General features: G+C 50.6%; 14 protein-coding genes across 14 annotated transcripts; 7 read left to right on the forward strand and 7 right to left on the reverse strand.

Annotated features, from left to right (window-relative positions):
- Positions 1-950, reverse strand: EURHEDRAFT_381586 (sulfurtransferase; the record flags this gene model as incomplete). The annotated part of the gene is made up of 2 exons (XM_040779427.1): positions 1-736; positions 781-950. 2 exons carry the CDS (start codon positions 948-950, stop codon positions 1-3), a joined length of 906 nt encoding a protein of 301 aa, XP_040634533.1.
- Positions 951-1,101: 151 nt separating this feature from the next.
- Positions 1,102-3,081, reverse strand: EURHEDRAFT_417026 (FAD-binding oxidoreductase). Its single transcript, XM_040783107.1, has one exon. The coding sequence runs from the start codon at positions 2,967-2,969 to the stop codon at positions 1,413-1,415; it is 1,557 nt and encodes a 518-aa protein (XP_040634534.1). The 5' UTR covers positions 2,970-3,081; the 3' UTR covers positions 1,102-1,412.
- Positions 3,082-3,146: 65 nt separating this feature from the next.
- Positions 3,147-4,595, forward strand: EURHEDRAFT_509807 (FAD-dependent oxidoreductase; the record flags this gene model as incomplete). The annotated part of the gene is made up of 3 exons (XM_040785928.1): positions 3,147-3,449; positions 3,500-4,121; positions 4,169-4,595. The coding sequence occupies exons 1-3, from the start codon at positions 3,160-3,162 to the stop codon at positions 4,592-4,594; spliced, it is 1,338 nt and encodes a 445-aa protein (XP_040634535.1). The 5' UTR covers positions 3,147-3,159.
- A 204-nt stretch (positions 4,596-4,799) lies between these two features.
- On the forward strand, positions 4,800-6,738 carry EURHEDRAFT_509809 (carboxylesterase). Its single transcript, XM_040785929.1, has 3 exons — positions 4,800-5,276; positions 5,327-5,647; positions 5,695-6,738. Exons 1-3 carry the CDS (start codon positions 4,944-4,946, stop codon positions 6,643-6,645), a joined length of 1,605 nt encoding a protein of 534 aa, XP_040634536.1. The 5' UTR covers positions 4,800-4,943; the 3' UTR covers positions 6,646-6,738.
- Positions 6,739-6,902: 164 nt separating this feature from the next.
- On the forward strand, positions 6,903-8,786 carry EURHEDRAFT_488236 (uncharacterized protein). Its single transcript, XM_040785595.1, has 4 exons — positions 6,903-7,149; positions 7,205-7,370; positions 7,427-7,879; positions 7,939-8,786. The coding sequence occupies exons 1-4, from the start codon at positions 7,123-7,125 to the stop codon at positions 8,340-8,342; spliced, it is 1,050 nt and encodes a 349-aa protein (XP_040634537.1). The 5' UTR covers positions 6,903-7,122; the 3' UTR covers positions 8,343-8,786.
- EURHEDRAFT_466217 (acetyl-CoA acetyltransferase-like protein) lies at positions 8,381-10,065 on the reverse strand (the record flags this gene model as incomplete). Its single annotated transcript, XM_040785078.1, has 5 exons — positions 8,381-8,800; positions 8,850-9,088; positions 9,135-9,281; positions 9,326-9,664; positions 9,714-10,065. The coding sequence occupies 5 exons, from the start codon at positions 10,063-10,065 to the stop codon at positions 8,381-8,383; spliced, it is 1,497 nt and encodes a 498-aa protein (XP_040634538.1).
- A 30-nt stretch (positions 10,066-10,095) lies between these two features.
- Positions 10,096-11,139, reverse strand: EURHEDRAFT_417034 (ClpP/crotonase). Its single transcript, XM_040783108.1, has 2 exons — positions 10,693-11,139; positions 10,096-10,628 (listed from the first exon to the last, which is right to left on the reverse strand). Exons 1-2 carry the CDS (start codon positions 11,076-11,078, stop codon positions 10,196-10,198), a joined length of 819 nt encoding a protein of 272 aa, XP_040634539.1. The 5' UTR covers positions 11,079-11,139; the 3' UTR covers positions 10,096-10,195.
- A 320-nt stretch (positions 11,140-11,459) lies between these two features.
- On the reverse strand, positions 11,460-12,952 carry EURHEDRAFT_509821 (uncharacterized protein). Its single transcript, XM_040785930.1, has 3 exons — positions 12,648-12,952; positions 12,545-12,601; positions 11,460-12,496 (listed from the first exon to the last, which is right to left on the reverse strand). The coding sequence occupies exons 1-3, from the start codon at positions 12,796-12,798 to the stop codon at positions 11,595-11,597; spliced, it is 1,110 nt and encodes a 369-aa protein (XP_040634540.1). The 5' UTR covers positions 12,799-12,952; the 3' UTR covers positions 11,460-11,594.
- A 2,224-nt stretch (positions 12,953-15,176) lies between these two features.
- Positions 15,177-16,990, forward strand: EURHEDRAFT_488248 (alkene reductase). Its single transcript, XM_040785596.1, has 3 exons — positions 15,177-15,799; positions 15,867-16,502; positions 16,554-16,990. Exons 1-3 carry the CDS (start codon positions 15,548-15,550, stop codon positions 16,884-16,886), a joined length of 1,221 nt encoding a protein of 406 aa, XP_040634541.1. The 5' UTR covers positions 15,177-15,547; the 3' UTR covers positions 16,887-16,990.
- A 315-nt stretch (positions 16,991-17,305) lies between these two features.
- On the forward strand, positions 17,306-18,897 carry EURHEDRAFT_534070 (ankyrin; the record flags this gene model as incomplete). The annotated part of the gene is given in 5 exon segments (XM_040787279.1): positions 17,306-17,332; positions 17,507-17,854; positions 17,874-18,114; positions 18,203-18,298; positions 18,547-18,897. The coding sequence occupies 5 exon segments, from the start codon at positions 17,306-17,308 to the stop codon at positions 18,858-18,860; spliced, it is 1,026 nt and encodes a 341-aa protein (XP_040634542.1). The 3' UTR covers positions 18,861-18,897.
- Positions 18,898-19,518: 621 nt separating this feature from the next.
- On the forward strand, positions 19,519-20,979 carry erg4A (c-24(28) sterol reductase; the record flags this gene model as incomplete). The annotated part of the gene is made up of 4 exons (XM_040786724.1): positions 19,519-20,267; positions 20,317-20,648; positions 20,702-20,919; positions 20,968-20,979. 4 exons carry the CDS (start codon positions 19,519-19,521, stop codon positions 20,977-20,979), a joined length of 1,311 nt encoding a protein of 436 aa, XP_040634543.1.
- Positions 20,980-21,167: 188 nt separating this feature from the next.
- EURHEDRAFT_518848 (intradiol ring-cleavage dioxygenase) lies at positions 21,168-22,487 on the reverse strand (the record flags this gene model as incomplete). Its single annotated transcript, XM_040786725.1, has 7 exons — positions 21,168-21,199; positions 21,246-21,291; positions 21,348-21,427; positions 21,486-21,702; positions 21,752-21,847; positions 21,892-22,382; positions 22,433-22,487. The coding sequence occupies 7 exons, from the start codon at positions 22,485-22,487 to the stop codon at positions 21,168-21,170; spliced, it is 1,017 nt and encodes a 338-aa protein (XP_040634544.1).
- Positions 22,488-23,022: 535 nt separating this feature from the next.
- Positions 23,023-24,281, forward strand: EURHEDRAFT_381597 (lactonase family protein; the record flags this gene model as incomplete). The annotated part of the gene is made up of 4 exons (XM_040779428.1): positions 23,023-23,214; positions 23,263-23,371; positions 23,421-23,870; positions 23,929-24,281. The coding sequence occupies 4 exons, from the start codon at positions 23,023-23,025 to the stop codon at positions 24,279-24,281; spliced, it is 1,104 nt and encodes a 367-aa protein (XP_040634545.1).
- A 70-nt stretch (positions 24,282-24,351) lies between these two features.
- On the reverse strand, positions 24,352-26,647 carry EURHEDRAFT_381598 (transcription factor domain-containing protein; the record flags this gene model as incomplete). Its single annotated transcript, XM_040779429.1, has 8 exons — positions 24,352-24,766; positions 24,818-25,053; positions 25,102-25,536; positions 25,580-25,875; positions 25,928-26,307; positions 26,352-26,482; positions 26,528-26,551; positions 26,597-26,647. 8 exons carry the CDS (start codon positions 26,645-26,647, stop codon positions 24,352-24,354), a joined length of 1,968 nt encoding a protein of 655 aa, XP_040634546.1.
- Positions 26,648-26,649: the final 2 nt, after the last annotated feature.

Genomic DNA, 26,649 nt, shown 5'->3' on the forward strand with positions numbered 1-26,649 from the left:
TTACGAAACTGATTTCTCAATTAACCCATCATCTGGCCCAGCGCGTAGAGCCCATTCTGACCAGCTCCCATCGTAGATCCTCCGCGGTGCTTCGTCGAATTTGGATTCTGACAGGGCCATGTCGAGAGCCGCGGCCGTCACTCCGGAGTTACAGGTCAGGATCTTGGGCTTGACGGGGTCGACACCAGCAGCTGCGAATAGTCCCTTTAACTGAATTGCAGGGAGCATAGTCTGCGCCTCTGTGTCCAACATCGACGCAAGAGGAACATTAATCGACTTAGGCATATGCCCCGAGCTCAATGCTGCATTCGCCTCTGGGTCAAAACCGGTGAATCGACCGGGAACCCGTGCATCGAGGATCTGCACATCTGCACCTGTTCCTTGTTGTATCATATCCTTCAATTGTTCAAACGCGATGACTTTGCTTTCATCCATGCCGCGTACCGGGTATTCACTCCGCTCCGGCATGTGTATCTCCCCTTGTGCCACCGGGTGCCCCTCGCCCACGTATAACCGGAAGTTATTCAACACGTACACCCGAGTATGACCAAATAATCGAAACATCCATGCGACGCGCGGGGCACTGTAGAAGCCCACTTCGAACGGATCGTAAACCACCACGACGTCATCAGGGGTGATTCCGAGTTGGCTAACGGAGTCGGCGAAATGCGATGCGCTAGGGAGCATTTGGGGGTAGGGAGAGGAGTTGTCGCGGATGATGTCCATATCGAAAAGGCTGCTATTGTTAGCTATACCCAACTCGACCTGTGAAAGACCTACACAGATCCCGGAATATGCTGTCTCCTTAACGACTCGCCATGCTGGGCAGCGCGCCCCGCGGCCACTGGAATGATGCGCGGGGATGGAGGTGCCCTTTGTAGGGCCGTGACGAATTGTGTCGGCGAGAGAAAGGACGTATACTGTCCGAACTCTAGCAGAGGGTGGGCCATTTTCCTTTTATTTTGGTGTGGACGAGATATACGAGGGGAATCCCCGCCGATATCAGTGAAAACGCACTAGCCAGAAATAGCTTAATGTATTTTGTGCCTCAGGTGTGGATTACCGAATCGGGACACTATACATTATACTGGACAATGTGCATGCGCATTTAAATCTATACCAAGTCTTCGCAAACTTATGGTCTATGAATGAATGATACTATACAGGAATAGATCAAAAACGACTGGTAGACATACCATCTCAGATGGATTCACGAACAGAATGTTGTTAGCAAAACACAAGGGTGGTTGGATGGACGAACGGGGGGAGAAGGGCCTATGAGGAAGAGGGAGAGGAAAAATGGCAGCTTCTCTATTCCAATAAATGCCCCCAAAATCCGATGCAAATTAGTGCTGAACGCAATAATGTATAAAATCCAGATCCATAAACCGAAGCATTCACTCCATTACCTGTCAAAGCCCACCACCCGTCACAACATAATACAATCCAGCAACCAAAAAAAAGAGCCACGCTGGTATATCCCCCGCAAACACATTCAACCTCCTACTCCCAAGCAGGTATTCTGTCTGCACAGCCGAATGAATCAATCCATATAACCCCCTCAGCGGCCACAGCTCCATCCATTGCCCCCCTGCCATCCGTACGCGCACCTTCTCATACAACGTCGGCAAATATGTGGCATGGTACTTGCGGCGGAGGCGCTCATAGTACTCACGGTCATAGATGGACCAGAATTCTTCCTCAGTGTAGTATGTCCGTGCGTACAGCCATTTCTGGCCACCGAGGGCGTGCACCTTTCGTTCTACGGAGCGGTTAAATTCGACGAATTCCTCCCCAGTTCCTGGTCCTGGGCCCCAGATTCCGAGACTGAGTAGCATTTCGGGCTCTCCCGGAGGTGATCCAATTGGATGGTGTTTGGCCATTAGCCCGTGGACTTGAGAACCGTCAGGACGAGATGTAGTTTGTCGAACTGGACAGAGCCAGATAGGATACCGTCCGAAGGAATCATCTAGATAGTCTATTAACTCAGACGCTCCATCGTACGGTACTGCAATGTCCTGGATGGTGTATTGTCTGAATAGGCCGCTTTTATGCACGGCGTGATACATGGCACCGGCGTGGAAGAGATCATCCAATGCCCACCTGACAGCTTTGACGTTGGGCAAGTAAAAATACTCGCACGCATACTTGCCAACCCAGAAGCCTGCCCGGTCGTACCGGAAGAGATAGTCGACTAACGCAATATACTCCTCTGCAGGGTGTCCCCTAGAGAGGATCTCCTCCACGTGCATATAGAACCACGGATCCGTAGACCGCGTGAAACGTTGCACTGGTGTAGATTCAGGGGGTTTATCGCTTGAATAGCCTGCACAGAGGACACCCCTATCGCAGCTGTACATGATGCCGTCGAGGTACTGGCAGTCAGTGTCGGTGGTATACCGCTGGATTTCAGACATAGCCTGCGACATGGACGATATAGGACGATATTCCAACCGGACATACGGTTTTGCTGGGATCAATCGAATTTCCAATCGCGTCGTCAATCCCAGTGATCCAAAAGATGCCGCAGCACCATAAAACAGCTCTGCATTCTCTGTCGTCGATGCCTTCACGACTTGGCCATTCGCCAATACAATTTCAACCCAGTTCACCGTCCGATCAAAGAAACCATGTCGGAACGAACTGCTCTCACCGGACGTCCCTGCAAATCCACCTCCGGCTGTGATACTCGGGAATTCCATCACAACTGGTGGAATTAAGCCGTGGGGCAGAGTCGCTGCGACGAGCTTATCCATGGGCACATTGGGCTCGACAAGCACGACTTGTCTATCCGTGTCGACGTGCAGTACCCGGTTTAGTGAGCTTATGTCGATCGTGTTTGCTCTAGTTTTAGCTGATTCCCGAGTACAGTTTGTCGATCCATGGTAGATGCGATACGGTTGTCGACGGTCGTAAAACTGTCGCGTCTTGAGGGCGATTTCGCATACTGTTTCTGCGTGTTGCTGCATGTTGTCTCATTGCTGTTTTGCAATCAACCTGGGTGATTCATGCTTTAAAGGTGATAATCTCAAGGCCTGCTTACGAGGTTCACCGAAGAGCGGTGTAGGTTCTTTGCTCAGCTGAGCTGGCATTTGTACGACATGGCCATGTTCAAAGTCAGCGTTACAGCTCAGCGACTCCAAGATCATCATTTTCTCAATGCGCGAGCCTTTCACCATCACCATAGTCGGTGGATCAGTATCTGGCCTCGTCCTGGCCAATGCTCTCACCCAAAGACAAATTCAATGGAGGATCATCGAGGCCAAGAAGGACATCATAGAAGACGCCGGAGCAGCCCTGTTGATTGCACCTAATGGAGCCCGTATCTTAGATCAATTGGGTCTTCTTGACGAGATTAAGAAAGAAGCAGCGCCGGTATTGGAGCATCGGACGTGGTTAGAGTCGGGGCGGCTTCTTAAGAGTGTAGACCTGACGAAGCTTCCTTCGAGGTATCCGCATTCTACCATTATTTATTGAATCAGGGTCGCTGACTCGGTAGATCTGGATATGAGTTCTTTGCCATCGAACGGCAGGCCTTACTGCGCGTCCTCCTGCGACGTCTGCCGGCGAGGACCATTACATTTGGAAGCAAGGTCACAGGCATTGAGAATAGCCCTGAAGAAGTGAATGTAGAATCTTGGGGCCGACATTATCCTGGACATATGGTCGTTGGAGCAGATGGTGTCCACAGTGCAACGCATGGTTTGATGTGCAATAAAATGCCCAAACCAGGTACATTCCATGTTCCAGACATCCGCCCTACAGCAAGTTACACAGGTATATTCGGGACATCAACTGCTATAGCAGGACTGAAACAAGGCATTGCGCATCGAACTTACTGCCGCGGATTCTCGTTCATCGTGACAGTCGGCAGGGACGACAAAGTGCACTGGTTTCTAGCCATCCGGTCTAGATCTAGATCTGACCGGATCTCGCGCTGTGACCAGAATGAGATCGATGTCCGTGTTAAACCGTATTTGTCGGTGAAGATAGCAGATGGTGTGAGTTTTGCGCAGGTGTATCGGAATCGCATTCGCTGCCGTCATGTGCCATTGGAGGAGGGACTGCGATCGACATGGGCATATAACAGAATTGCTTGTATTGGTGATGCAGTTCACAAGGTATTATCCATGCTGAGGGGTAGTCACGAGGGATGCTGACAGATTAGATGACACCGAACATCGCCCAAGGCGCCAACTGCGCCATCGAAACTGCCGCATCCCTAGCCAACCATATCTCTCGCATCCACCGCTGTGACGGACATTATCCCGAGAATCTGGGTCTAGAGACATGGTCTCGTCGCCGATGGATCAAAGCACTGTTATTCTACTGGGCTTCGCAGATGTTGGTTCGTGTCGAGGCATCCTCGTCGGTGACTAGCAGATGGATCGGGTGGTATATCGGATATATTCACGGTGAGCTTGTTATGGATACGCTGGCGGGAGTCTCGCCGTATACAGAGAGGCTGGACTTCCTGCCTTTGCCGGAACGTGCCGGATCGGCTATCAGTAGATTTAGGGTGGGTTTGAGGATGCTGCTGTTGCTGGGTTATGGCATGATCTTTGCGGTTCTGCGGTTTCTATGGTTGATCTGAGACATAGATTTAGATTCATATCAATCAATCTATTGAACTATACTCCACTTTTTTTAGGGCCGGAGATAATCGATATACGCAGTACGAACATAGGACTTGACCCTATTCAGACCCCTCCACGAGCAAAAGGACCTTCCAGGCATTTTCTAGGCCTGCCAGTCCATCCAATTTAATTGACATTCTCCAACCGTAAAATATCCGACCCATGGATCCCTCTTCAGCACGTGGTCGGTGGATACCCTAGCCCCTTTCGGCAACCGTCCGATCTCTTCTTAAACCCGTTCGGCTGCATCCGATTGGCATCATTCTCTCGTCACTATTCCTCAACCTCGCTGATCAGCATCAGAAAATGGGTTTGCTCTGGGACATTGTCGACCGCGCCCTTTGCATCGCTGTGACGACTACGGCGTTGTGGACTGGGCATGTCGGGAGATGTCAGGGGGAGCCGACGGTTCGTCTGGATCAGGGTCTCGTGCACGGCTTTGAGGAAAACAGCACGTATGTCTTCTTGGGTGTTCCGTTTGCTGAGACGACTGGAGGGGACAATCGGTGGAAGGCGCCGCAGGGGGTGTCGGCGTCGGTGACGAGGGAGATTGACGCGACGCGGTATGGGCCGAGTTGTGCGCAGGCTATGTCAGGGGATGCTATTGTTGCGCAGAGCGAGGATTGTCTTAATTTGAACGTAAGTCTCTTTCCTTGCGGTTTTGGATATGCATACTAATAGATAGATAGGTATGGACACCAACCAGCGGCACCGACCTGCCCGTTTTCGTCTACATTTACGGCGGAGCGATGGTCACCGGCGGAAACAGCAATGCGCAATGGCAAGGGTACAACTTTGCACGAAAAGACGTTATTTACGTGAACATTAACTATCGCGAGTCGATTTTTGCTTCGCCAGCGTCACTTGAGTTGGAGGGTTCGTCGGAGTCGCAGAATTTCGGTATCCTGGATGTTGAACTCGCTCTAGACTGGGTTATGGATAATATCCACGCGTTCGGTGGTGATAAGAATCGTATTGTGATTGCTGGTCACTCGTCTGGTGGTGTTCATGTAGGTTTCTTTCTGTCATTTTGCTTGGGTGGTGATTAATGTGTCAGGTCGACCACTATCTCTGGAATCACCCTGATACCACTGTCGCCGGTGCGATGGAATTGTCGGCGAATGCCAAATCCGGACCTGCATACGCTCCCCACGGCGAAGCTCTGTCTCAAGTCGCAGAGGACGTCCAGGCCAGCGGTGTGACCCTGGGCTGCGACGCCAGCAACCCGACTCTCGACTGTCTGCGAAAGGTCGACACCTACGCCCTGCAGACCAGCAACTTCAACTCAACCACAAACACTTGGTTCTCCCCGGTCGTGGATAACATCACCCGCTACTCTGACTATGAAGGCCGCTATGCGCAGGGTAAATTCCCAACATCAGTGCCGCTGCTCGTCGGCAACTCTGACAGAGAAGGCGCACTCTTCGCCAACGTGTATTCGTTCGAGAACACCAACTTTAGCTACTGGATCAATACCTTCGACGCGGACATCGCCTACGTTCCTGACGATGTACTCCTGGACGCCTACAACGAAGCAGACTACTCCTCCATCTCCGAGATGAGCGGCGCATCCTACGGCGACGCGCGCTTCTTCTGCCCAACAGACTACATGATAGACCTGCGCGCATCGTCGCAACCAGTCTGGGTATACCGCTGGTTCGGTCAATACGACAACATCCTAGGCACTGGCCTCGCTGCCTCCCACGGCAGTGAAATACCCTTCTTCCACGGCGGAAACGAATGTTTCTCTAAAATCTCCGGTGTAAGCGACGCTGAACAGGCGCTCGCGGATAACATGAATGATTGGCTCGTAGCGTGGGTCAAGAATCCCAGCGCTGGACCCGGGTGGGACCGTGCCTCGGCTGAGAATGGACCGTTGGCTAAGATTGGGGTTCCTGGGAAGGAGTTGGAGATTGAGATGGGTGAGACGGGGGAGTTTAATGGAAGGTGCCAGAGTGTGTATAAGGAGTATATTCCTGGATATCCGGTGGTGCAGAGTCCGGAGTAGTTGTACATAGCATAGCACATTTGATATAATAGCGATTGAATACGGATTTCCGTATACTCCAGCGTGGAAATGACTGTTATGCGTTAGTAGTGGGCCTACTGTCCGAATTTTCCCCGATTAAGTTCAATAGTAACAGCGTATGAACGAGCGTCAACCACGCAGTTGGTACTATAAACTTTTCAACCCAAGACACTGGTTTGTCATGCAATTGTGGCCGCCGATTTCTAAAGAAAACTCTTTCTGTAACATGCCATACAATGTCGGCCCTGGTGCTCAGCTCAATAATGGTCCCTGAGGATTCCCAATATTGAATACTGAATAGCTCCGAACCATGGATACATTTCGCATATTCCCCTCTCTTACCTCTCGCCACACAACCATAAAATAGTACCATCATCCCGCAAGATGCGCCATTTGCCCCGTGTGAGATTCCTCCCGGCAGATCACAACGTTCGTACAGTACATCTGTAGATCGCTATGTCGCATCCTGACGTGGGACATGTGGTATGTCTACTATACATTTTCCATTCTAGAGTCAATGGGAGACTGATGGAAATAGGTCGGATGGTACATCTGCACCATCGTGGCGTTTGTGTTTATGCTCGCGCGGCTGGTCGTGCGATGGACGCAGTTTCATAAGTTCTATACTGATGATTTTCTGATTGCGCTGTCCGTAGGAGGGCTTATTGCGACATTGGGGATTCAGCATTACATGTTTGATAATGGTATTTCCTTCTCGCTGCATCTAGACCTCGCGGATGATACTAACGACGGGATGAAGCAATGTCCGAAATGCAGAACGCAACCAAACAAGAAACAATCAACATGATGCAAATGATCATTCCCGGCTCAATCCTCTACATCACCTCCCTCTGGCTCATCAAAGCTGCAATGGTCATCTTCTACAAGCGTCTTGCCGACCGCACGCGCTACCAGACCATCTACAACATCACCCTCGGCCTCCTGGCCGCGACCTGGGCGACTATCTTCTTCCATATCATTTTCAAGTGCTACCCGCCGGATCGATTATGGGATTTGGATCATCCAGAGAGGGCTTGCCCGGTGTATCAGGATAAAGTTGCTTTTTGGCTGATGGTCCTGCTGAACATCTTTAGTGATGTGTTTATCATCTGTTTGCCGATTTCGCAGGTCGTTAAGATCAAGATGCCGTTTAAGCAGAAACTGGGTGTGCTCAGTATTTTCCTGCTTGGTTTTCTGGTTGTTATCTCTAGCAGTATGCCCTTTCACCGCACCTTACTCACAAGCACAGTCAACTAACAGCGCACCGCACAGTAATCCGTGCAATCTACTCCTCCAAAAACGAACAACTAATCACTTGCACTGTCTCCATGATCGAAACCGCCATCGCCACAATCGCCTCCTGCCTCCCCGTCCTGCGTACATTATTCTTCGGCTCGCGCTCCCGCTCCAACACCGGCACCGGCACAGGAAGTCGCAGCCGAAGTCGCACATTCGAATTGTCCTTCGGTCAGTCACAGTCGACGCATAAGGGAGCGACGAGTATTTCTGCAGAGAGGCCAAGGAGTCAGTGGGAGTGGCAGTGGCAGCGAAGCGGGGGAGTGCAGAGTCTGGAGGACGAGAGCGAGGATGAATTGGTGAAGAATGGGAATAATAATGGGAGGACTACGCCGCGTATGGGGATTGCGGTTACGACGGAGTATGAGGTTGGGAGGTAATTAATTTTAATTTATTTACAGATATTGTTTGGTGTTGGCTATAGTACGGCCCGCTGCAAGAAGAATAAGTTTCGTCCTTTCTCTGTCTTCACGAAGCCGGTTTTCCCGATTGGTTCTTCTGTCCACGATGCCATTTGCGCCAGTGTCTGTCCGTCGCCATGGTTTGCTACGAAGCGATGTCCATTCTCGAGTCGGCCGATGATGTACGCTCGTGCCGGTGTGTTGTCGCGGTTGAAGTCGACTGTGTATGTCTCGATCACGGCGGATCCGCTGGCCGTTTCGTCTACTGCAGGAGGTGCGTCGGCGTCTACGGCACGAGTACCGTTTGGATAGGCGCCGATACCGGGAAGAGTCGATAGACATACGGTATGTTGGTATGAAAGAACGCCCCCGTTAGCTAAGACTAGAGCATGCCGGCCTTTTCCAGAGCGCAGTTGGCGGATTGTTTCGGTGATGGCCTGTGTCGTTAGAACTGTACATAGTCTATTGTATCGAAATAAAGCTTACATGCATGGAATAGTTATTTCCAGCACCACCAAACGAAGTCAATCCACCAAGGACAGTAATGGGTTTACGTGAGTCAATCGGTAGTCCAAGATGATGACAGGCCAGTTTCGGGACAATAGGAAAGCACGAGTATAAATCGAATATGTCGATGTCATTTGCTGCTAACCCCGACGAAGCAAGGCTATGGTCCAGGGACTTGGAAATCGCCGGACTGGAGTGAAAGTTCGGACGGTTCCAGACTACATCGTTAGCATGTCTATCTCCAGAGAGGAGGGAGATGCGTACAGTGATCAGCATCGCGATAGCCAGCGCCGGCACGAGGATATATCCATTTGTTCTTTGGAATGCTCAATTCATGGGCATACTCGACCGATGTGAGAACACACGCAGCAGCCAGATTGACGGTATTGAATGCGTTCATCAACAGCGGATCTATGTCGTCAGCGTACCTCCTCATACCAGGGCAAGATACGTACAAGGAAAACAAATCATCCGATTTCTCGACGAAACAGTCCCAATAACCTCCTCACCGTCCCTCCTCCCATAATTCCACGAATATGGATGCTCAGCAGACACCTCGCTATACCGCGCGTACAGCTTGGTCGATTCAACATGGTTATCCGCAATCGACTGCCCCCGGTGCGCCCGGAATCCATTCTCATACAATGGATAGACGTGAATCGGGGCGCCAACGGAATGACGAGTGCCGATATTATCTTCAGCCACACGTGCTGTTGTCGGGGAGAATATGCTGTTCACAGCTTCTGAGGGGGGTGTCCATTTCGGGGGAGACTTGTTTTTCATGCAAGTGCTCACTGACGGTTAGTTAGCATTGTTCGTTTCAAATGAAGGCAGAATACTCACGCGACTCTAATGCCTCTCCACCGGTGATAATAGCGACTCTGCTTTCTCCATTTGCAATCCGGAGCGCGGCTTCATCGAGTAGTTTGGCGGGTTGGTTACCCCCGTGATAATCCGGGTAATGCGTGTGCTCTGGCTGGGCCCCTAGTTGCTTAGCGAGCAGGGCGGGCAGATTATCATATGGCCAGGTCCAGGTGCGCACGGATGAGAGACTGTCAATGCTGGATATTAGCGTTGCCGGGCCTGCATCATGGATGGCGGCGTTGATGGCCTCGAGCATCAGCTGGGCGGGCTCTTTGGCATCTTGGGTGCGGTTTTTGATATCTGCTACGCCGACTATGACAGGGGTTGGCATATTCTGTACTCTGTACTGCGTACTGTGTGTTTGTGGAGTGTTGGTATTGACATTAAGCTATGATGTGGATATATGTATAATGCGGAGAAGTGCCTCGGCCCGAGACCAGTACAACTAAGTAGGTGCACAATCACAACTTCGAAGCCACCCACCTCGGCACCTCCTTCTTCGCAAACGCCCGCACCCCAATCCCAAAATTCTCCCCCCTAAACAACTTCTCCCCATACTCCTGCTTCGTCCGCCTAGTCGCCTCCTCCACACTCCCCGTCTCCCAAGCCTCCCTCAGCCCCTGCCGAGTAACGATAACCGCGTCTGGCGAGAACTTCCCCATCGTCTCCGCTAGCTTCACGCATTCTTCTACGGGGTTTTCCGAGATCCGGTTGATCAGTCTAAAATCAAGGGCTTCTTGGGCTGATAGTCGGCGGGCGGTTAGCGCTAGTTCCGAGGCGAGCGGGAGGCCGGTGACGTGTGCGAGACGGGCGAGGCCGCCGGCTGCGGCGTATAGGCCCACGGTGATTTCAGGGAGGCCAAAGGTGGCGGTAGGGGATGCTACTATCATGTCGCTGGTGTTGTTAGCGGTAGTTTAATAGGAAGGGAGTACGGGTGTTTAAAAAAAGAAATACGTACCAGTTCAAGCATGTTTCAAGCCCGCCACCCAGTGCAAATCCATTCACAGCCGCGAGCACCGGCTTCTTCCCCTTTCTTTGGCTCAGGCCGAGGAAGCCTGTAGGCGGGTGGTGAAGTTGTGTTTGTGGTACTCCCTTTTCGGTCGCTGCGGTCGCATTTCTGCTCTGTTCGGTGAGGTCTTGGCCTGCGCAGAAGGCTTTGTCACCGGCGCCGGTGATGATGGCGACGAGGAGGGAAGGCTCGTTGTCGAACCAAGAGAAGATGGTGTGGGCGTCCCAGTGGGCGTCAGAAGGGATGGAGTTGCGTTGCTTGGGGCGGTTGATGGTGACGAGGAGGATGTGAGGTTTGGGGAAGGAGAGGGTGAAGTGTTTGCTGTTCGGTGCCATTGTGCTTTCCTTGACTGTCTTGCTCTCGTTCTGTTGATGTGTAGATTGTATGGTTGTTGCGCTGTCAGTTATCTGTTATGATGTATGCGGGGATGGATGAATTACCGAACCTCGGCAACTACATACAAATTGTACAAGTAGTATACAACCACGCTAATACCCAACCGAGTATACAATTGCATACAAATCAATGCATTTAAAACAGCATTGACCTACGCTTGGATAAATGATATATCATCTCCACTGCCTCCACCATCAAAGCTTGTGTAATGCACTGATCTGAGCAATGCAGGTGATATATCACTATGGCTTGCAGATACGACCAGATACTATCTGCAAGGAGATGAGATCTATTATGGAGTACGGAGTATATCAAGTATACGGCGATAAGGAGTACGATCATTTGCATAATGACTCGGTGTCGTAGTCTTCGATGTACAGAGTAGAGTATTAGAAAATGTATATGCATGAACCAACCCATGTATTAACACAAAAAAAGAAGTAAAGAATGACACGCTATGGACTCTGACTATGACTTGAGAAATTCCTCTCATCCCGTTCATCCAGCATCTCCACCGTCTGCGACACATCGATCGTCTTATGAATGCCTCCGCCACCCTGCGCAGAACCTGCATACGAAATAAGATGACTCTGGTCATTGCCGTAGTCAGTCAGGGTGCCCTCGGGATCATTCTTCGACGCCTTGGACTGGCCCTTGCTCCCGCCCAGGCGCATCTTGCTCAGCGGGAGGCTCGAGTCCTGGTGTCCGTACGAGCGGTTCTGCGAGCTGCCGTACTTGCGGAGCTTGGCGATGACGATATTGACGGCTGGTAAGCACGCGCAGATGAGTCCAACGCCACCTTCGGCGTTTCCGGAGAGCACGACGCAGGTGAAGACGATGGTTTGGTCGGCAGATTGGCCGTCCTTGACGACTAGGACGAGACGGTAGATACTGAATGCTGTGGCTAGGCCTCCTGCAGATAACATTCCCATGACACGCAGCTTCTTGTTGCGCGACATTTGCAGCGACCAGGTCAAGGGTAGCGGGACGATGAGGATAATGAGATCGCTAACGACACTGATCACAGAGTCTGCGATGAGGGCGGCTGCCTGGTCGAAGCATTTCACTCCCGGGCCGGTTTGGCCTAGCCAGTATGCCGGGACGGGATCACACATACGGATCTTGATGATTTCGGCAATGATGTAGTAGATACAGAGGGCCCCGAGGAAGACGTAGATGAGGGTGACTTTTGTTTTGTAGGGACCGAAGATGCGGATGAGGATGGCGAGGAGGGCGATTTTGACGATTAGGGCCATAGGACAGTAGATGACGGTGGCGATGTAACCCCATTTGAGGAATTGGACAGCTTGATCGTCGGTGATGTCGGTAATGTGGTATCCAGCGCCATTTTGGGCCACTGCGCGGGTTAGTATGGTATTATACCCGGGGGGATTGGAAGACGTACTGACGATGGCAATGGCACAATAGGCCACGAACAATATCCATGCGGCGTAACAGGCACCTAGAGAGTCAGCATGCTTCTTTACATCATTAAGAAGTGAGCTTACCATCTTCAACGGTGAACGGCTGCTTGTACCATGTCCGGATGCCGAACCGCATCAACACAAAGAAGGAGACGATAGGGATACATAAGTACTGCGTGATAAAGGTGATCGTGTTGATGTCGTCGGACGGATTCTCAACGGAGAATTCTGTCATCTTGATAATGGGAAATAATGATTATGATATAGAAGTAGCAGTATGCATAAGCATGGACATTAACCAGAAAACGAGAGAATGGCAGGAGAGTTGCAACCAGGCAAGACTCCGGTGCGGGTGGATTGAATGTCAGAAGAGGAGAATCAGAAACCCGGGGATGGGAATGACACCACTATATTATTATAATAGAAAAAGGCAGGATAATTACTACTTTTATCATTCTTCGTATTAATACATATCAGACTTTTTTTCCTGACCCTAGCAGACGATCATTGAACCGGCCCCGTCGTTCACGCATACACCATATAATTTCTTTTTCCGGAGGGGAAACGCTACATAAACCGGGCAGAGTAGTGGCGCGGACCACCAGGGGAATATTGCTCGTATACATAACAGAAAAAGAAACGACGATTTCTCATCTCCGGGGGTGCAAAACGGTCGATAAGGAAATGGATCGGCACTGGCAGGGTTCCAGAGAACGGCTGTTTCAGGTTATGCCGGAATGACTCGTTTCAGCAGTCTGGAGAGGTACTCCGTACCATGGTAGCATGGAGTCGTAACCAAGTGTCAGGGAAATGGCATCCAGCTGCTATGGGGTACAGCGTCTACCGAGTTGGATATGGTGATAGTCGCTGTCAAATGTCAGGCAAAACTCGAAAATTTTTCTCTCTCCAGTAGAGTTATTTGCGAGATTACTTTGTGCTGGTGCTAATGGCAATCGGTCCACATCGGATCCGTATCCTGTAATAGTCTGGCTGGAAAAATTGATCGACGGCGGGTCAAATGATGCACAATGGCTTTTGCTTCGCCAGTCGTACGATGATGAATCGATGGGCGCCTGTGCACCGACTAGACTAATGATATACATTATTTTTGATTCCTTCTCACTCAACACGGGCTATTTACGGAGAGTATCGCATCCGGAATTCAATCTCAGCCTTTCAGCCCTTGAAAGTCAATTGTGAAAGTCAATTGTGGAAATCAGTTCTGCTAATGTGTCAAATGCCGGATGGTTTATTCGTCCACCGGAGATTGTTCTCTGCTTGTACACTGTACGGCATATATATCAGTTGAAGATGTCCTGTGGCGAGTCTTTCGCAAGCTCCGGCAGGCAACGGCCAACAACGCCAATGCCTCGCTCGGAATACAGATCGGCACCATGAGTCGTCGACAATTCTAGGCAAGATACGGACTAAAGTACCTTTCGAGTGTCGCTTAATTAACTCTCGGACCGCGGTCTCTGACACCGAGTTTCTCCCAGCCAGTCAAATAATTGAGGGTGTCTCCAGCATAGTACCACACAATATTGCATATTGACCGTTGCCAACCGTGTTAATCGATGATGTTTTTTAACATTTTCGTGGTGTGTGCCTGCTCGGACATTATCTGTAGGCATAGAGAAGCCCCTGAGTGATTCTTCGAAGGATTCGATGCGGGGCATTATTTCTTATTGCCAGCATTAGCGTGCTCACACCCCTTCGAACTAACACGCTTGGACTGACCCTTGAACCGATTCTCCTGGCTATCTTGTACTATACGATCAGATTCGATCCATGATAATGGCTCACTCGTGGATTCTAGAGCAGCAAGGATCTATTTCAAATATGACGAGTTACAACGAGTCATGAACCCGCTCATACCCTAAGACCATTTAGACACTTATGATCGACCGTGCAGACGACATGTCGAGAAATTGGTGAACTGCTCAGGATCAATAGACATGAATACAAGTCAATGCAGACAAAGGATCATATGATCGCACGTGATAATCATTCCAAATCCTGAAGGAATGCATTCCCTGTCGCCGCATTTCACCATATTCTGGATAACTTTAATGCCCTCCTGTCCATGGGCAGATGGCAAATGGGAATACGATGCGTCGACTCCATTGTATTCGTTGCTTTTTGCTCAGCCCCGGGGGTACGGTCTATGGTTCCAAGGTTCAGTCCCGAGACAGCGTGCTGCCATTCCACTTCATTTCCACACCATTTCCACACCAATTCCGCTCCAATTCCACTTCCAACTCAAACCCCAAATTACCGGATATGGCCCAGCGCCCTAGTCCGTATCTGTATCTTTTCCGAGTAGACTCGCTATTCCTTGTCAGGGGTTTTCCGGCCATTCCCCTTTCGGCTCTGCAGCCATTTATGCACAGTTAAACTTTACTTCCGAATCCCCGCGGTCCCCCATAGCACCAATAAAATCCGCCTCTGATGAACGCTGCATCACGATTGGATCGAGCCGTGCATTGGGCCCTCGCGTGCTGTGGTCCTGTGGGGTCTCCTGTTATGGCGCTGACTGAGTGAAGATTCTGACTCGCCAAGCTCGGCTTTTCTACGACACTCCCAGAGACAGCGACAGCGGAGGCTCCACGGCGGGAAGCAACGGTTACTCCAAGTTACCTTTGACTTAGGCAGAATTGCGTACCTCATACTTCGTGCAGAGAGTACGGACTGCAGAGTGCTCTTGAGGGCAGACCACCGTACTGCGTACAATGATTCGTGTCGTACACCGCAAGTGCGCACTAACGGCGCCTCAGAACGAGCCTCAGTGATGATTACTGAATAGGGGGCTACTGGCGGTGACATGACAGTTGTCCAGAATGCTTGATTGGCGGCCGGGGGGGTGTCATTTCATGATATATGACCTCCAAGATGTCTGCCCACTCCATTGGACCTCCGGCTCCATTCACCACTCACTTTGACTTTACTCAATCCTTCCGCCTTAATAGTGTCAATCTATTAGCAATATGGCTATCCACCAGAACCAGAGCTCGAAGCTCTTTGAACCCCTCGTCATCAACAATGGCAACCTCACCCTCGACCACCGTGTCATCCATGCCCCGATGACCCGGAACCGGGGTGTGCCACTGAATGAAAACAGCACTCCCGAGAACCCCAACCGGATTTGGTACCCCGGCGATTTGATGGTCGAGTACTACCGCCAGCGCGCCACCAAGGGAGGACTGATCATCTCTGAAGGAATCCCGCCATCGCTCGAGGTGCGTATTGCTTATTACTCATTATTTCCCGATAGCTCGGAATCTAATTCCTGGTTCTGCAATGTAGAGCAATGGCATGCCCGGCGTCCCCGGCCTGTTCACCCCTGAGCAGATCTCCGGCTGGAAACGCGTCGTCGACGCCGTCCACGAAAAAGGCGGCTACATCTACGCCCAGCTCTGGCACGCCGGCCGTGTCACTGTCCCCCAGATGACGGGCACCGACCCCGTCGCCCCCTCCGCTATTCCATGGGACTCGCCGGACGAGCGCTACTCGCACCCGCCGGTCGGGGAGTCCGTGCCCCCCCGCTACGCCGACCACCCGCCCATCGAGCTGTCGGCCGAGCACATTCAGCGCACGATTGAAGATTATCGACGCGCAGCGCGCGCGGCTATTGACATCGGCTTCGATGGTGTTGAGGTTCACGGCGGAAACGGATACCTGCCGGAGCAGTTTTTGAGTTCGAACATCAACAAGCGGACGGACGAATATGGCGGTACACCTGAGAAGCGGTGTCGCTTTACGCTCGAGCTAATGGACTCGCTGGCCAAGTCCATTGGCGAGGAGAAGTTGTCCATCCGGTTGTCGCCGTTTGGTCTCTTCAACCAGACTCGTGGCGAGCAGCGTTTGGAAACCTGGTCGCATTTGTGTCGGTCGTTGAAGCAGGCTCTTCCTCACCTCTCCTACGTCAGCTTTATCGAGCCGGTTCGTCTCCCCCAGTTTCCTATCTGAAACCCCTTTACTAACGGAAAACAGCGCTACGAGCAAATCTTCAGCACCGAAGAAAAAGACACGTTCCTTGCCTCCTGGGGCCTCACCGACGTCAGCCTCGACGGCTTCCGCCAGATCTTCGGCTCCACTCCCTTCTTCACGGCTGGCGGCTACAACGACCAGAACGCCTGGGGCGTGCTGGAGTCTGGCCGCTACGATGCTATTCTCTTCGGCAGGCCGTTCACTAGTAACCCGGATTTAGTGAATCGGTTGCGCAAGGGGATTGCGTTGACGCCGTACGAGAGGACGAGGTTTTATGGGCCGTTTGAGGATAATAAGCTTTGTTATGTGGATTATGAGGATGCGAAGGACGCGTGATTGCTTGCCTGCAACGGGGGCCGGAGGATTATGTATAGATGTGACTAGCTGTAGATAGATATAGATATTATGCTGGATTCAATAATATGTATCGCTTGACAGTCTGAAATACCGGTTGTTTAAATAAGTTGTAAAATTTGCAAGTAGCTGTATGTTGATATCAAAGCTCCGGTTTGGCATGTTGGATATATATCTCGCGCTAGCTTCATCTTAATGTGCATGCATATGCATATGCCTAGGCATCTACGTCTCACAAAGTCGACGAGAACATGGACTTGCAGCTTGACAACCCCTAGAAATTAGACTTCTTTACGGGGTTTACTATACAAGGTGCAAATATGCAGGTCTAAGGTCTCCAAAGCCTAGACTTGATCAGCGGAGTCATACATGCGATTAAGTGTAGGAAGCCATCTACAGCAATGGCACAGATCTACATATTACTCATTGTATCAGATTCGCCGGCATAGAATGCAAGATCAAACTAACAAGAGACCGAAATGCTATACAGTGAATTCCACATCCACCGATCGAATTGCGGGGATACAGACATTACTTCTCGACAGAGATCGAACCGTCCTCCACGAAACCATCTACCGAGGCCTCTGCTCCAAATAATCAAGCTCAGTGACGTGACTACTCTAAGTCAATATATCACAAAATACACCCAAGCCGCCTTAGCTCCTGGCAAGGTAGAATACTACGACCCTTTCTGGGTCGCCGTGGCACATGGAAGTACCGATGCTTTGCACATGCTGCTTGAGCAATATACTGCCAATATAGCCCAGACAGAACCGCTTGATAAGAGAGGTTTTATGGTGCTTGATGTGGCATATCGGTATGTACAACTTGCGACAGCGCGGTTCCTGCTAGACAGCCAACCTCTGTTGGGGATAGTTGATGCGCGGAATCGCCGTGGTGAGGCTGCGATCCTAGCTACCGCAGCGTCGCTGGCTTGCTTGAGTTGTGAAGTTGAGGATATACCATGAGAGTTGTGATTATGATTACTTCAGCGAACGCATCGCGTGTGGCGAGGAATTGATGCACCTACTTCTCGATCGGGGCGCTTCTGCCCGCGATGCTATTATCCCCCGACGCGGTGGTGGTGATGGACAACCGCTGCACACTGTTCTCGGGTGGGCCGTCTGCCGGAGTAGTTACGGATTGGTGAAACGCCTCTTGGACGAAGGGACTGATGTACATCGAAGGAAGCAGTACATGAATGGCTACAGTGGAGCGACTTGGGAGACTTCCGCTGAGACTCGCTCACAATGCTATCGCGCTACATACTGCCAACCTCTATTGGAATATACAATGAGTCCAAGCGCTACTTGACCATCTAGATAACATAGTAGACCGGGTCGCTCGCGATAGCACCGGACGACTGCCACCGCAATGGGTGGCTGCAGGACCCAGTTTGTGTGACGGATACATGCTCCGATTGTCCCCCGGATTATTGGTACAGTTAAGCTGCTCCTTTCCGGTATTCCCGAGACCATCAACGCTCAAGGCAAGTATGGAGCAACAGCCTTGCACTATGCGGTAAGAAGCCACGCTACATGTGGCAGCCGACATTTCGATGGCGCTATCAAGGTTTGATGCAAGAACGGGGCAAGTGCAAGTCTTCAAGACAACCATGGCTAAACCGTATTGCACATATTAGCCCTCGGATCCGTAGACGGCGAGTCCATCGATACGTCTCTACTTGATTTTCTGATCGCGCAAGGTGCCAACACAACCACAACCGACAAAGACGGCAACACCACTCTGCACACAATGCCCCGAAATCTGCGGCAAGTCAAAGCAGCACAGTTTTTACTCAACGGTGAGGCGGATATCAGCGCTACAAGTTGCGACGGAAACACGCCCATACACGAAGCGATGCGAGGAACTCTCCGGCCGAGGGAAACCCGAGAAAGAAAGAAAGGGAATGTAATGATGGCAGATCGGATAAGAGTGCAGGACGAGATGTTTTAGGTGCTGCAGGATGCTGCGAAGAATCATTTTCATGACTTGATGGAGCAGCCGAATGTAGCTAAGACGCCGCGATAGACATATGATGATATGAGGTCCAAGTGGCGGGTACTGGAGGAGGGTGGAAGATTACCTGCTGGAAGGGGACGCCGGCGTCCATTACATTAGGGTCAAGCCCCGGACACTCGCTCAATGCTTGATAAACAGCCCAGGTTGCTGAGCGTGCTTAGGAACTGCATCTCCGTAACATTCGCCCCTGTTGGAATTTGGTTTGCCTTCGTCCGCAGCCTCTAGATCTCCATTGTATACTCCAGACACACTACATTTGCCCCTCGTGAGGCTGCTTGGATAAAAAACAGCACACTAAGCAATGGCTCGAATCTCTTAATAATCCACCCCTGGGAATACTAACCCTTGAGATGCGACATTTGCACACTGCGCGCTTTCCGAGCCCCCCGCGGAAACCGCGGAGTCCACGGAGTGCGTGGCATGCGCGAATTCCGAAACATCTCAACACTACAAGTATAAAACATGACCCTGTCTCTCCAAAAATGGCACCAAATCATCAAAATGGCCCCCGATAAGCCCGTAAAAATGGCTAACAAGTATGTACCAGTCCCAAATGGCACACACCTACGTTAACACCAGCAGACGCCCCGAAATGGAATTCGGCGGTCCTCTCGGGGTCACTGCCCTGATGATCGGATTCCCCCTACTAATGTACTACATGTACATCGGAGCGATGCTATACGACGGCCAACCACCTCTGCCTGCTTCCGATGAATCAATATCTCACTTCATAACCCGCCTTGTCGACCTAGTCTACACGCACGCTTATCCTACCAAGAAAGCATGGGCTATATACTGGACGTTCCTCATCCTCGAAGGCATCGGATATCTCTATCTCCCTGGGGTCTACGGAAAGGGTAAACGTCTTCCGCATTTAGATGGCAAGCAGCTCGAATACTACTGCTCTGCCGTGTCCTCATGGTACATGACTATCGCTGCGGCTTTGGCGTTGCACTTCTCGGGGGTGTTCAAGCTGTATACTCTTATCGATGAGTTTGGTTCGTTCATGTCTGTCGCCATCCTTTCGGGATTTATCGTCTCCGTCCTCGCATACGTATCAGCCCTAGCCCGGGGCGCGGAACACCGCATGACAGGCTCGCATGTATATGACTTTTTCATGGGCGCGGAGCTTAACCCCCGGCTACTCGGGTGGTTGGATTTCAAGATGTTCTTTGAGGTCCGGATTCCATGGTACATACTGTTTTTGCTTTCGCTGGGGACGGCGCTAAAGCAGTTTGAAGAGTTTGGCTATGTGTCTGGGGAAGTTGGGTTTGTGCTCATGGCGCACTTTTTGTATGCGAATGCTTGTGCCAAGGGAGAGGAGTTGATTATCACTAGTTGGTGGGTTCCTTTCTCACTCCTTTGTTGACTGTTGGGCTAACTAAGGTAGGGACATGTATTACGAAAAATGGGGCTTCATGCTTATTTTCTGGAACCTCGCCGGTGTACCCATGAGTTACTGCCATTGTACATTGTACCTGGCTACGCACCATCCGGACACCTATAGATGGAACAGGTTGGCACTATGCGCACTGTTTGCTGCATATCTATTCGCATACTGGGTCTGGGACACAGGAAACAGTCAGAAAAACTTCTTTAGAGCCCAAGAGCGCGGCATCCCAGTTGACAGAAAAACGTTCCCCCAACTTCCGTGGAAATACGTCAAGAACCCGGATGTCATTCGGACGAAGACTGGCGATTCGATTTTGTGTAGTGGATGGTGTACGTCTCCCCTTTCCATCCACGCCCCATTTCAATGATACTGACTCTCGTAGATGGCTTGGCCCGCAAAGTCCACTATACATGCGACCTCTTCTTCGCCACCTCATGGGGTCTGATCACGGGATTCAACTCGCCATTCCCATGGTTTTACTCGGTATTCTTTGCGGTGATGATTGTTCATCGTGCGAGGAGAGATATTCACCGGTGTCGCGAGAGATATGGGGAGGCTTGGATGGAATATGAGCGCCGGGTGCCGTGTCTTTTTATTCCGGTGAGTTGTTTTTCATCCTGGACTAAGAGTGAGTGCTGACGATTGTAGTATGTTATTTGAGCGTCGATGGTGTAATTGGAGAATGCTCCACGCAATCCATGGTCTAATATGTCTATCCGCTGCTCTATCACTATTTATCTCTAATGTACACAAACGTGGATATAAACTCTTCTCTATTCTTGCTAAAGGTGACTGAAATTGCCGGATATTCCACAACAGCCAAAAGTTGCTGCTTCGCGCCATTTTGCTCAAGAACTAGGAGTAGGGCTCGCACTCGGCACTATTGGATGTTAGCATTGAGTAAAATTCAAACACAAACCACTTACAAGCATCAATAGTAGTCCCGTTCCGGATATGCGTTTGTTGGATTCCCTAGAGAGACGTTAGCCTTAGAAGACGAAAGCAAACGTAAAACCAAGCCTCCATACCAAAGTAATATATCCAACGACACCATTCATATAGTCAACCCCATCCAACGGCTCGGTATCAAGAATGGTCATTGCCCCGGCTGCACAATGTTCAGTCACTGTTCCTTACAACTCTCTAAATGGGGTATGGGGACGTACTGTTAGACTCGGTGGTATAAATTCCATCATCGAGGTTCTTCACACGTTCAATCTCCGTGTGACTCGCATACGGCTCCAGAGCCATGATTTCCTGCTCGAGTTTCTCATCGATGAAGATTTGCCCGGTGCTCACGATGGGCCCGTGGACGAGGGTGCCGTTTGAGCGGATGGTCCAGTTTGTGTGGACTTGCGCGTGGATATGAATTGCGCGTTGGATCTAGTATATCAGCTGTGGGGTTTTGATTGGTTAAAGGAGGGAGGCATACATAGAAACCAGGGAAGATAGTCGTGAACGAGGTAACGCCGTGCTTATCGGTTGGCCACATGCCACGGAGCCAGGTCGAATTATCCGTTGAAAGGAACTACCAATTAGCACACAATCTATTTGAGGATGGTGGTTACTCACGGAAAGATCAGGAAGTCCGTCGTGAAGATCAAACGGCTTCCCCTCGTCCTGTTGGGCGTACACCTCCTCGAAAGGGTCATTAGGAGACAACCCCGTAAATGAGCTGTACGACCCCGTCGCGTTGCAATGCCAGATATCAACCAACACATCTTGGACCGGCTCACAAGTATCAACATCAACCACACCAATCTCCAGGCTGAGCGGCACACCAGGCTGGTCCTCTCGAATATCCTGCCTGAGAGTCTGGCTACGTGGGTAGAAGTATGGCCCATTGCTAGTTTCAGGCGTAAGGATGCTGGTCCAGTTTCTGATGAAGTCGTACTTAGGGGCTTGGGCGTGGACGGTGTAGTCTGTTTCGGTGGTGCCGGGGTCGATGGAGCCGCGGCGGCGGAGGGCGTGGGCACGCTTCATTTGGCCAACTTTGGGGCCACATTTCTGGGCGAGGCTCTGATGGGCTTGGATGGATGATGTGTCGGAGGGTGGTGTGTGGGCTTTCTCGTTAGTTAGGTATATCTTGGTGTGTATTTGGGCTGAGCTGTACCAGAAACGAAAGCGCCCAGGCCGAGCAGAGACAGGAAGAGGGATTTGGTGAGCATGGTTAATGTCACGGTTTGAAAAGCTGTCCTGACCATTGTTGCTGTTTACATGGATGGCTCTATTTATGCTAGATTGATTTTACATCGGCATCGGCAGGGCACTTCTTGCCAGCGGCCCAATTCCGCCCTTCCTTGATTCAGCATTATAAATCCGTCAAGTGGATCAGATATAGCAGTTTGCCGACGTGTATATGATTCTTGGCTGGAATACTAGATCTGAGGATGGATAGTAGAGCGTCGATCCTCTATAGAGCGAGTAATAGCTGTGCTATGATTGGTAAGAGTGATCTTGGGAGATGTCGGTATACTTCGGATAACCCACAGCTTTTACACGAAATATGTCAGATGCATGTTTACTCATGTTCACTGCGACTTCTTCATCCGCGCAGCTGCTAGAATTCGGTTACCGTTCGCGGCAGACCGAAAATGCCGACAGTCCGAATATCCCGAGAACTCCGGCACATCTGCTTGATATGTAGTTCAATCTGCCAGATCCTGAGCAATGGCGCCCCTAAACCTCGATTGATACACAATTATGCATGCGCTGAAAACAGCATTCTACCTTCTGTGCCTCGGTAGCAACACCGCTGCGAAGCTACACCATCTCTATGTCGGATCTTTCAACGCGTCTGCTATTCACAACGTTGCTTTTGATGATGAGACATTGACCCTATCGCTTGTTCGGAGCTTTCCTACGTCTGATCCGCACTACTGGATTGATTTTGACGTTCGACTTCTCTTCTCTACCCATGTTATTGTATGCTGACAGTAACAGTACGAGAAAAAGAACATATATGCTACCTCCGTGTCAAAATGGACAAGCTACAAGATCATGGATGATATGGACATTGTTCCTGTCCGATCACTGCCTCTCACTGGATCTTGTATATCTTTCCTCGATTCCGGTCTAGTGTCTGTATGCTGACAGGTCAGGTCCCGGCTCGCAATCAATCTTCCTAACAAGCTCCTTCCACCCACCTCACAGAGTCTACGGCTCTTCGTTCGGTGGTGCAGCCTCATGCGGGAATGTCTTATCCGTGAACGAAGACGGTCTTTCGGATATGATCCAGGCATTCGACTATGGCCCTGGTTCTGGCATCCACGGACTCGCACTCTCACCCAGTGGTGAGACGATCTACTCCGCCGATGATACAGGAAATGCAATTTGGACTCATAGAGTCGATTCTCGGACGGGTGAAGTGCATTTTGTAGATCGCCTTGCTGCGCCAGTTCCTGGGGCGGATCCTAGACATATTGTTGTTCATCCTGGAGGGGGTTTTGCATATGTGGTGTTTGAGGGGACTAACAGATTAGCTGTGTATAGCATTGATTTTGACGGAGGGCTGGCATATGCGAATATTTCATACCCGTTGATACCCCCGGGTATGTACCACTTTAAAAACCGCAATGTCCATACACTCACTAATACCCACCAACATAGACCACAACACTACAGCCTACTGGTCCGACGAAGTAACCCTTTCTCACTCAAACTCCTACCTCTGGGCGTCATCTCGATCCCACATTCCCGATTCCCCAGGCTACATAACTGCGTTCACTCTGTCGCCATCCGGCAAGATCCAGTCCCAGCTTTTCCTAACCCCCACGTCGTCATCGGGTGGTATGGCTAATGCAGTAAGCCCGAGTGTGTTTAGTGATGAGTTTGTGGCACTTACAGATAACGAGAGGGGGTTTGTGCAGATTTGGAGATTTGATGGGGTTGGTGCTGGGGTTGTGGATACGTTGGAGCTAGCGGGAAATGGGTGTTGTGCGAATGCGATTTGGTATGATTAGCCTTGTGCCAGGTCTGAGTTATGGATGGCTTGTAAAATCACGATTGGCATGTTTTCTTGAAAGAAACGTGCTAACTCATATAACTCGACCCCAAAATATCCATAGCAGACCGATTTGACCCAATAAAATCATTCAAAAACATCTCAATATCCGCACTATTCATCCACCCCTCCATTCCCCCTTCCGCCGTCCCAGTGACATCCGGCAAAGTGATATTGATCCCAGCATCCGCCTGCGCAAGCAATAATCCGTCATGGTGCTGCTCCAGGCCCGTCAATGTCTGACAGGAGTCGAGGAGGGCTTGGGCGGTTTTTACAAAGGCGGTGCAGATTTCATAGAGGTGAAGGGAGCCACGGGAGAGGGTTTTGATTAGGTCGAGGGAGGTGACTGTTTCGTGGAGGAGGGAAAGGGAGGCTGCGGAGGCGGTTGTTATGGCGTGGGTGAAGACGATGACAAATGGTGTAAACGATGGATAGAGGAGGATCCTACAATATTAGAAGTTGTGCGTTTAAGGCTGTGACCAGGTCAGGGCTAACCAATTGACGTATTCGGCTTGTTTGTGGATCTTTCGGTCCCGAAAATAAGCGAAGCATTTGAGGTGACTCTGCAATGCCAGCGTAGCCGCGTCGAAGCATTTGGTTGATATAGCCATTGCGTTGCTAGGACGGGTTTGAGCGCGGTGGATTATGGTTAGGATGGAATAAGTGATAAAATCGGCGCACGCGGCCATTCCGTGGAGTGAGTCGGCGTAGAGACCTTGGCTGACATCGATCTGCTGTTGTTAGCTTGGATTGATTGAACTGTGAAGTAGAATACATACCGCCAGCAGTTTATCCCGTATGGCCGTTAAGTCACTTGATAACTTCTCGATCGTCTTGGATCGTTCAGTTGCATTGGCATTCGAAGCAGATGTAGAATATAACCGGTCATAAACCTGTCCTTGGAGTCTCGAAAACTCGACAGTAACAAGAGTCATCACATCCCACGGACGCTGCTGCGGTTTATCTGACGGTGTAAACAGATCAGCATCAATATCATGGTCCTGAAAATGCGATGTGACTCCTAGATTCAGAGAGATATGCTTGTCAACGGTATACAATGACCAGAACACATGACGTTTTGCTTCAGCCAGTGTCAGCGATTCGTGTTGTAGAGAACCCCGTCTATGCAATCCCAAGGTCTGACACATGTTGAATGCCAACGCGAGATGTGTCCAGCACAGCTGGATGTTAGATTCTTCTTGCGCCTTTATTACCTACAATCGTTAGCAAGGTTTACCGAGATGGCAGGTGACATACTCCAAGAAGAAGAGCTTGAATCTTCTCAAGCGTTGGGTCAATCATCATTTCATAGCTCTTGAGACCGGCGGAAAACCGATCCTTACAGGACTTGCAATATGTCGAGGCATCAAATTTGGCAAGATCAGGGTCATCTTCGTGTAGGTAATCACGAACGACAAAGTAGAGCAGTCCATGCATGAGTGTTAGCGATCCAGCTGGGATCGGATCAGAGGGGAAGTAGATTGACTGGCAGAGGGATTCGATTTGCAGACAATCTCGCCACGAATGACTGATGAGGCAGAATGGTGGTTGTGCTGGGAGGTCAGTATCACCTTCTTTATAGACGCATAGATGCAGATCACAAACCTTTAATCTTCTTAACAACAGCGACAACAAACGCAGCCGGTAGTAGTTGCTCTCCCAACTGCACAGAATCAGTTACGCGTCTCGCCGCCTGCGGCTGCGCCGGATTATGTTTATCCAAACTATGCTTCAGCGACGCCAGCGCCGCCGAAACATCCTCATTTGGTCTACCACTCTGCATCCCTGCGACAGCCGAGTAAGCGACATCTTGCGCAAGACGCGTTTCACTGTTAAATGAACTCTGCCCCTCGAATGTCGGGCTTGAAGAGACTTGATATGACGGGGGATTCGGGGCTGCAGCGGGAACAGATGACCGAGATATATCATGGACTGTGCGTTGTAGTGCAGACAGTTGTTCTTGAATCAGGTCGATTTTGTGTTCACTTTGATGTTAGTTTTCTGTCCGTAATGGTTCTGGGTCACGTACTACTGGATCAAGGCAGCTCGAGGCTGAGGCTGGGCTGGCTGGTCTCGAGATGCGCTCGGAGATCCAATAGCGCTACATGCTATGCCCAGCGTACTACAACTGGAACACGGTGACTCCTTGTCACATCGGATCTAGGAGAATCAATAAACACCCTGTGAATAATGGCATGGACATACCTTTCGCAGCCGGCAATTCTCGCACTACAGAAGTTAGTCATAGAGCTCAATCACAGTGATAGTACATACTGCTCGCGCACGGAATGATTTCTTGACACCCGCATTTGCAGTTAATGTCATTC

Source organism: Aspergillus ruber (genome assembly GCF_000600275.1).
Source record: "Aspergillus ruber CBS 135680 unplaced genomic scaffold scaffold00042, whole genome shotgun sequence".
NCBI lineage: Eukaryota > Fungi > Ascomycota > Eurotiomycetes > Eurotiales > Aspergillaceae > Aspergillus > Aspergillus ruber.

Coding starts and splice junctions, on each gene's coding strand:
- EURHEDRAFT_417026 (XM_040783107.1), bottom strand. CDS start 2,969: ATGCAGCAACACGCAGAAACAGTATGCGAAATCGCCCTCAAGACGCGA.
- EURHEDRAFT_509809 (XM_040785929.1), top strand. CDS start 4,944: ATGGGTTTGCTCTGGGACATTGTCGACCGCGCCCTTTGCATCGCTGTG. Junction 5,277..5,326: donor AGGATTGTCTTAATTTGAAC/GTAAGTCTCTTT, acceptor ATAGATAGATAG/GTATGGACACCAACCAGCGG. Junction 5,648..5,694: donor ACTCGTCTGGTGGTGTTCAT/GTAGGTTTCTTT, acceptor TTAATGTGTCAG/GTCGACCACTATCTCTGGAA.
- EURHEDRAFT_488236 (XM_040785595.1), top strand. CDS start 7,123: ATGTCGCATCCTGACGTGGGACATGTG. Junction 7,150..7,204: donor ATCCTGACGTGGGACATGTG/GTATGTCTACTA, acceptor TGATGGAAATAG/GTCGGATGGTACATCTGCAC. Junction 7,880..7,938: donor TCTGGTTGTTATCTCTAGCA/GTATGCCCTTTC, acceptor CGCACCGCACAG/TAATCCGTGCAATCTACTCC.
- EURHEDRAFT_417034 (XM_040783108.1), bottom strand. CDS start 11,078: ATGGCACCGAACAGCAAACACTTCACCCTCTCCTTCCCCAAACCTCAC. Junction 10,629..10,692: donor CTTGAAACATGCTTGAACTG/GTACGTATTTCT, acceptor TAACAACACCAG/CGACATGATAGTAGCATCCC.
- EURHEDRAFT_509821 (XM_040785930.1), bottom strand. CDS start 12,798: ATGACAGAATTCTCCGTTGAGAATCCGTCCGACGACATCAACACGATC. Junction 12,602..12,647: donor GCCGTTCACCGTTGAAGATG/GTAAGCTCACTT, acceptor CTGACTCTCTAG/GTGCCTGTTACGCCGCATGG. Junction 12,497..12,544: donor TTGTGCCATTGCCATCGTCA/GTACGTCTTCCA, acceptor TAACCCGCGCAG/TGGCCCAAAATGGCGCTGGA.
- EURHEDRAFT_488248 (XM_040785596.1), top strand. CDS start 15,548: ATGGCTATCCACCAGAACCAGAGCTCGAAGCTCTTTGAACCCCTCGTC. Junction 15,800..15,866: donor GAATCCCGCCATCGCTCGAG/GTGCGTATTGCT, acceptor TCTGCAATGTAG/AGCAATGGCATGCCCGGCGT. Junction 16,503..16,553: donor ACGTCAGCTTTATCGAGCCG/GTTCGTCTCCCC, acceptor AACGGAAAACAG/CGCTACGAGCAAATCTTCAG.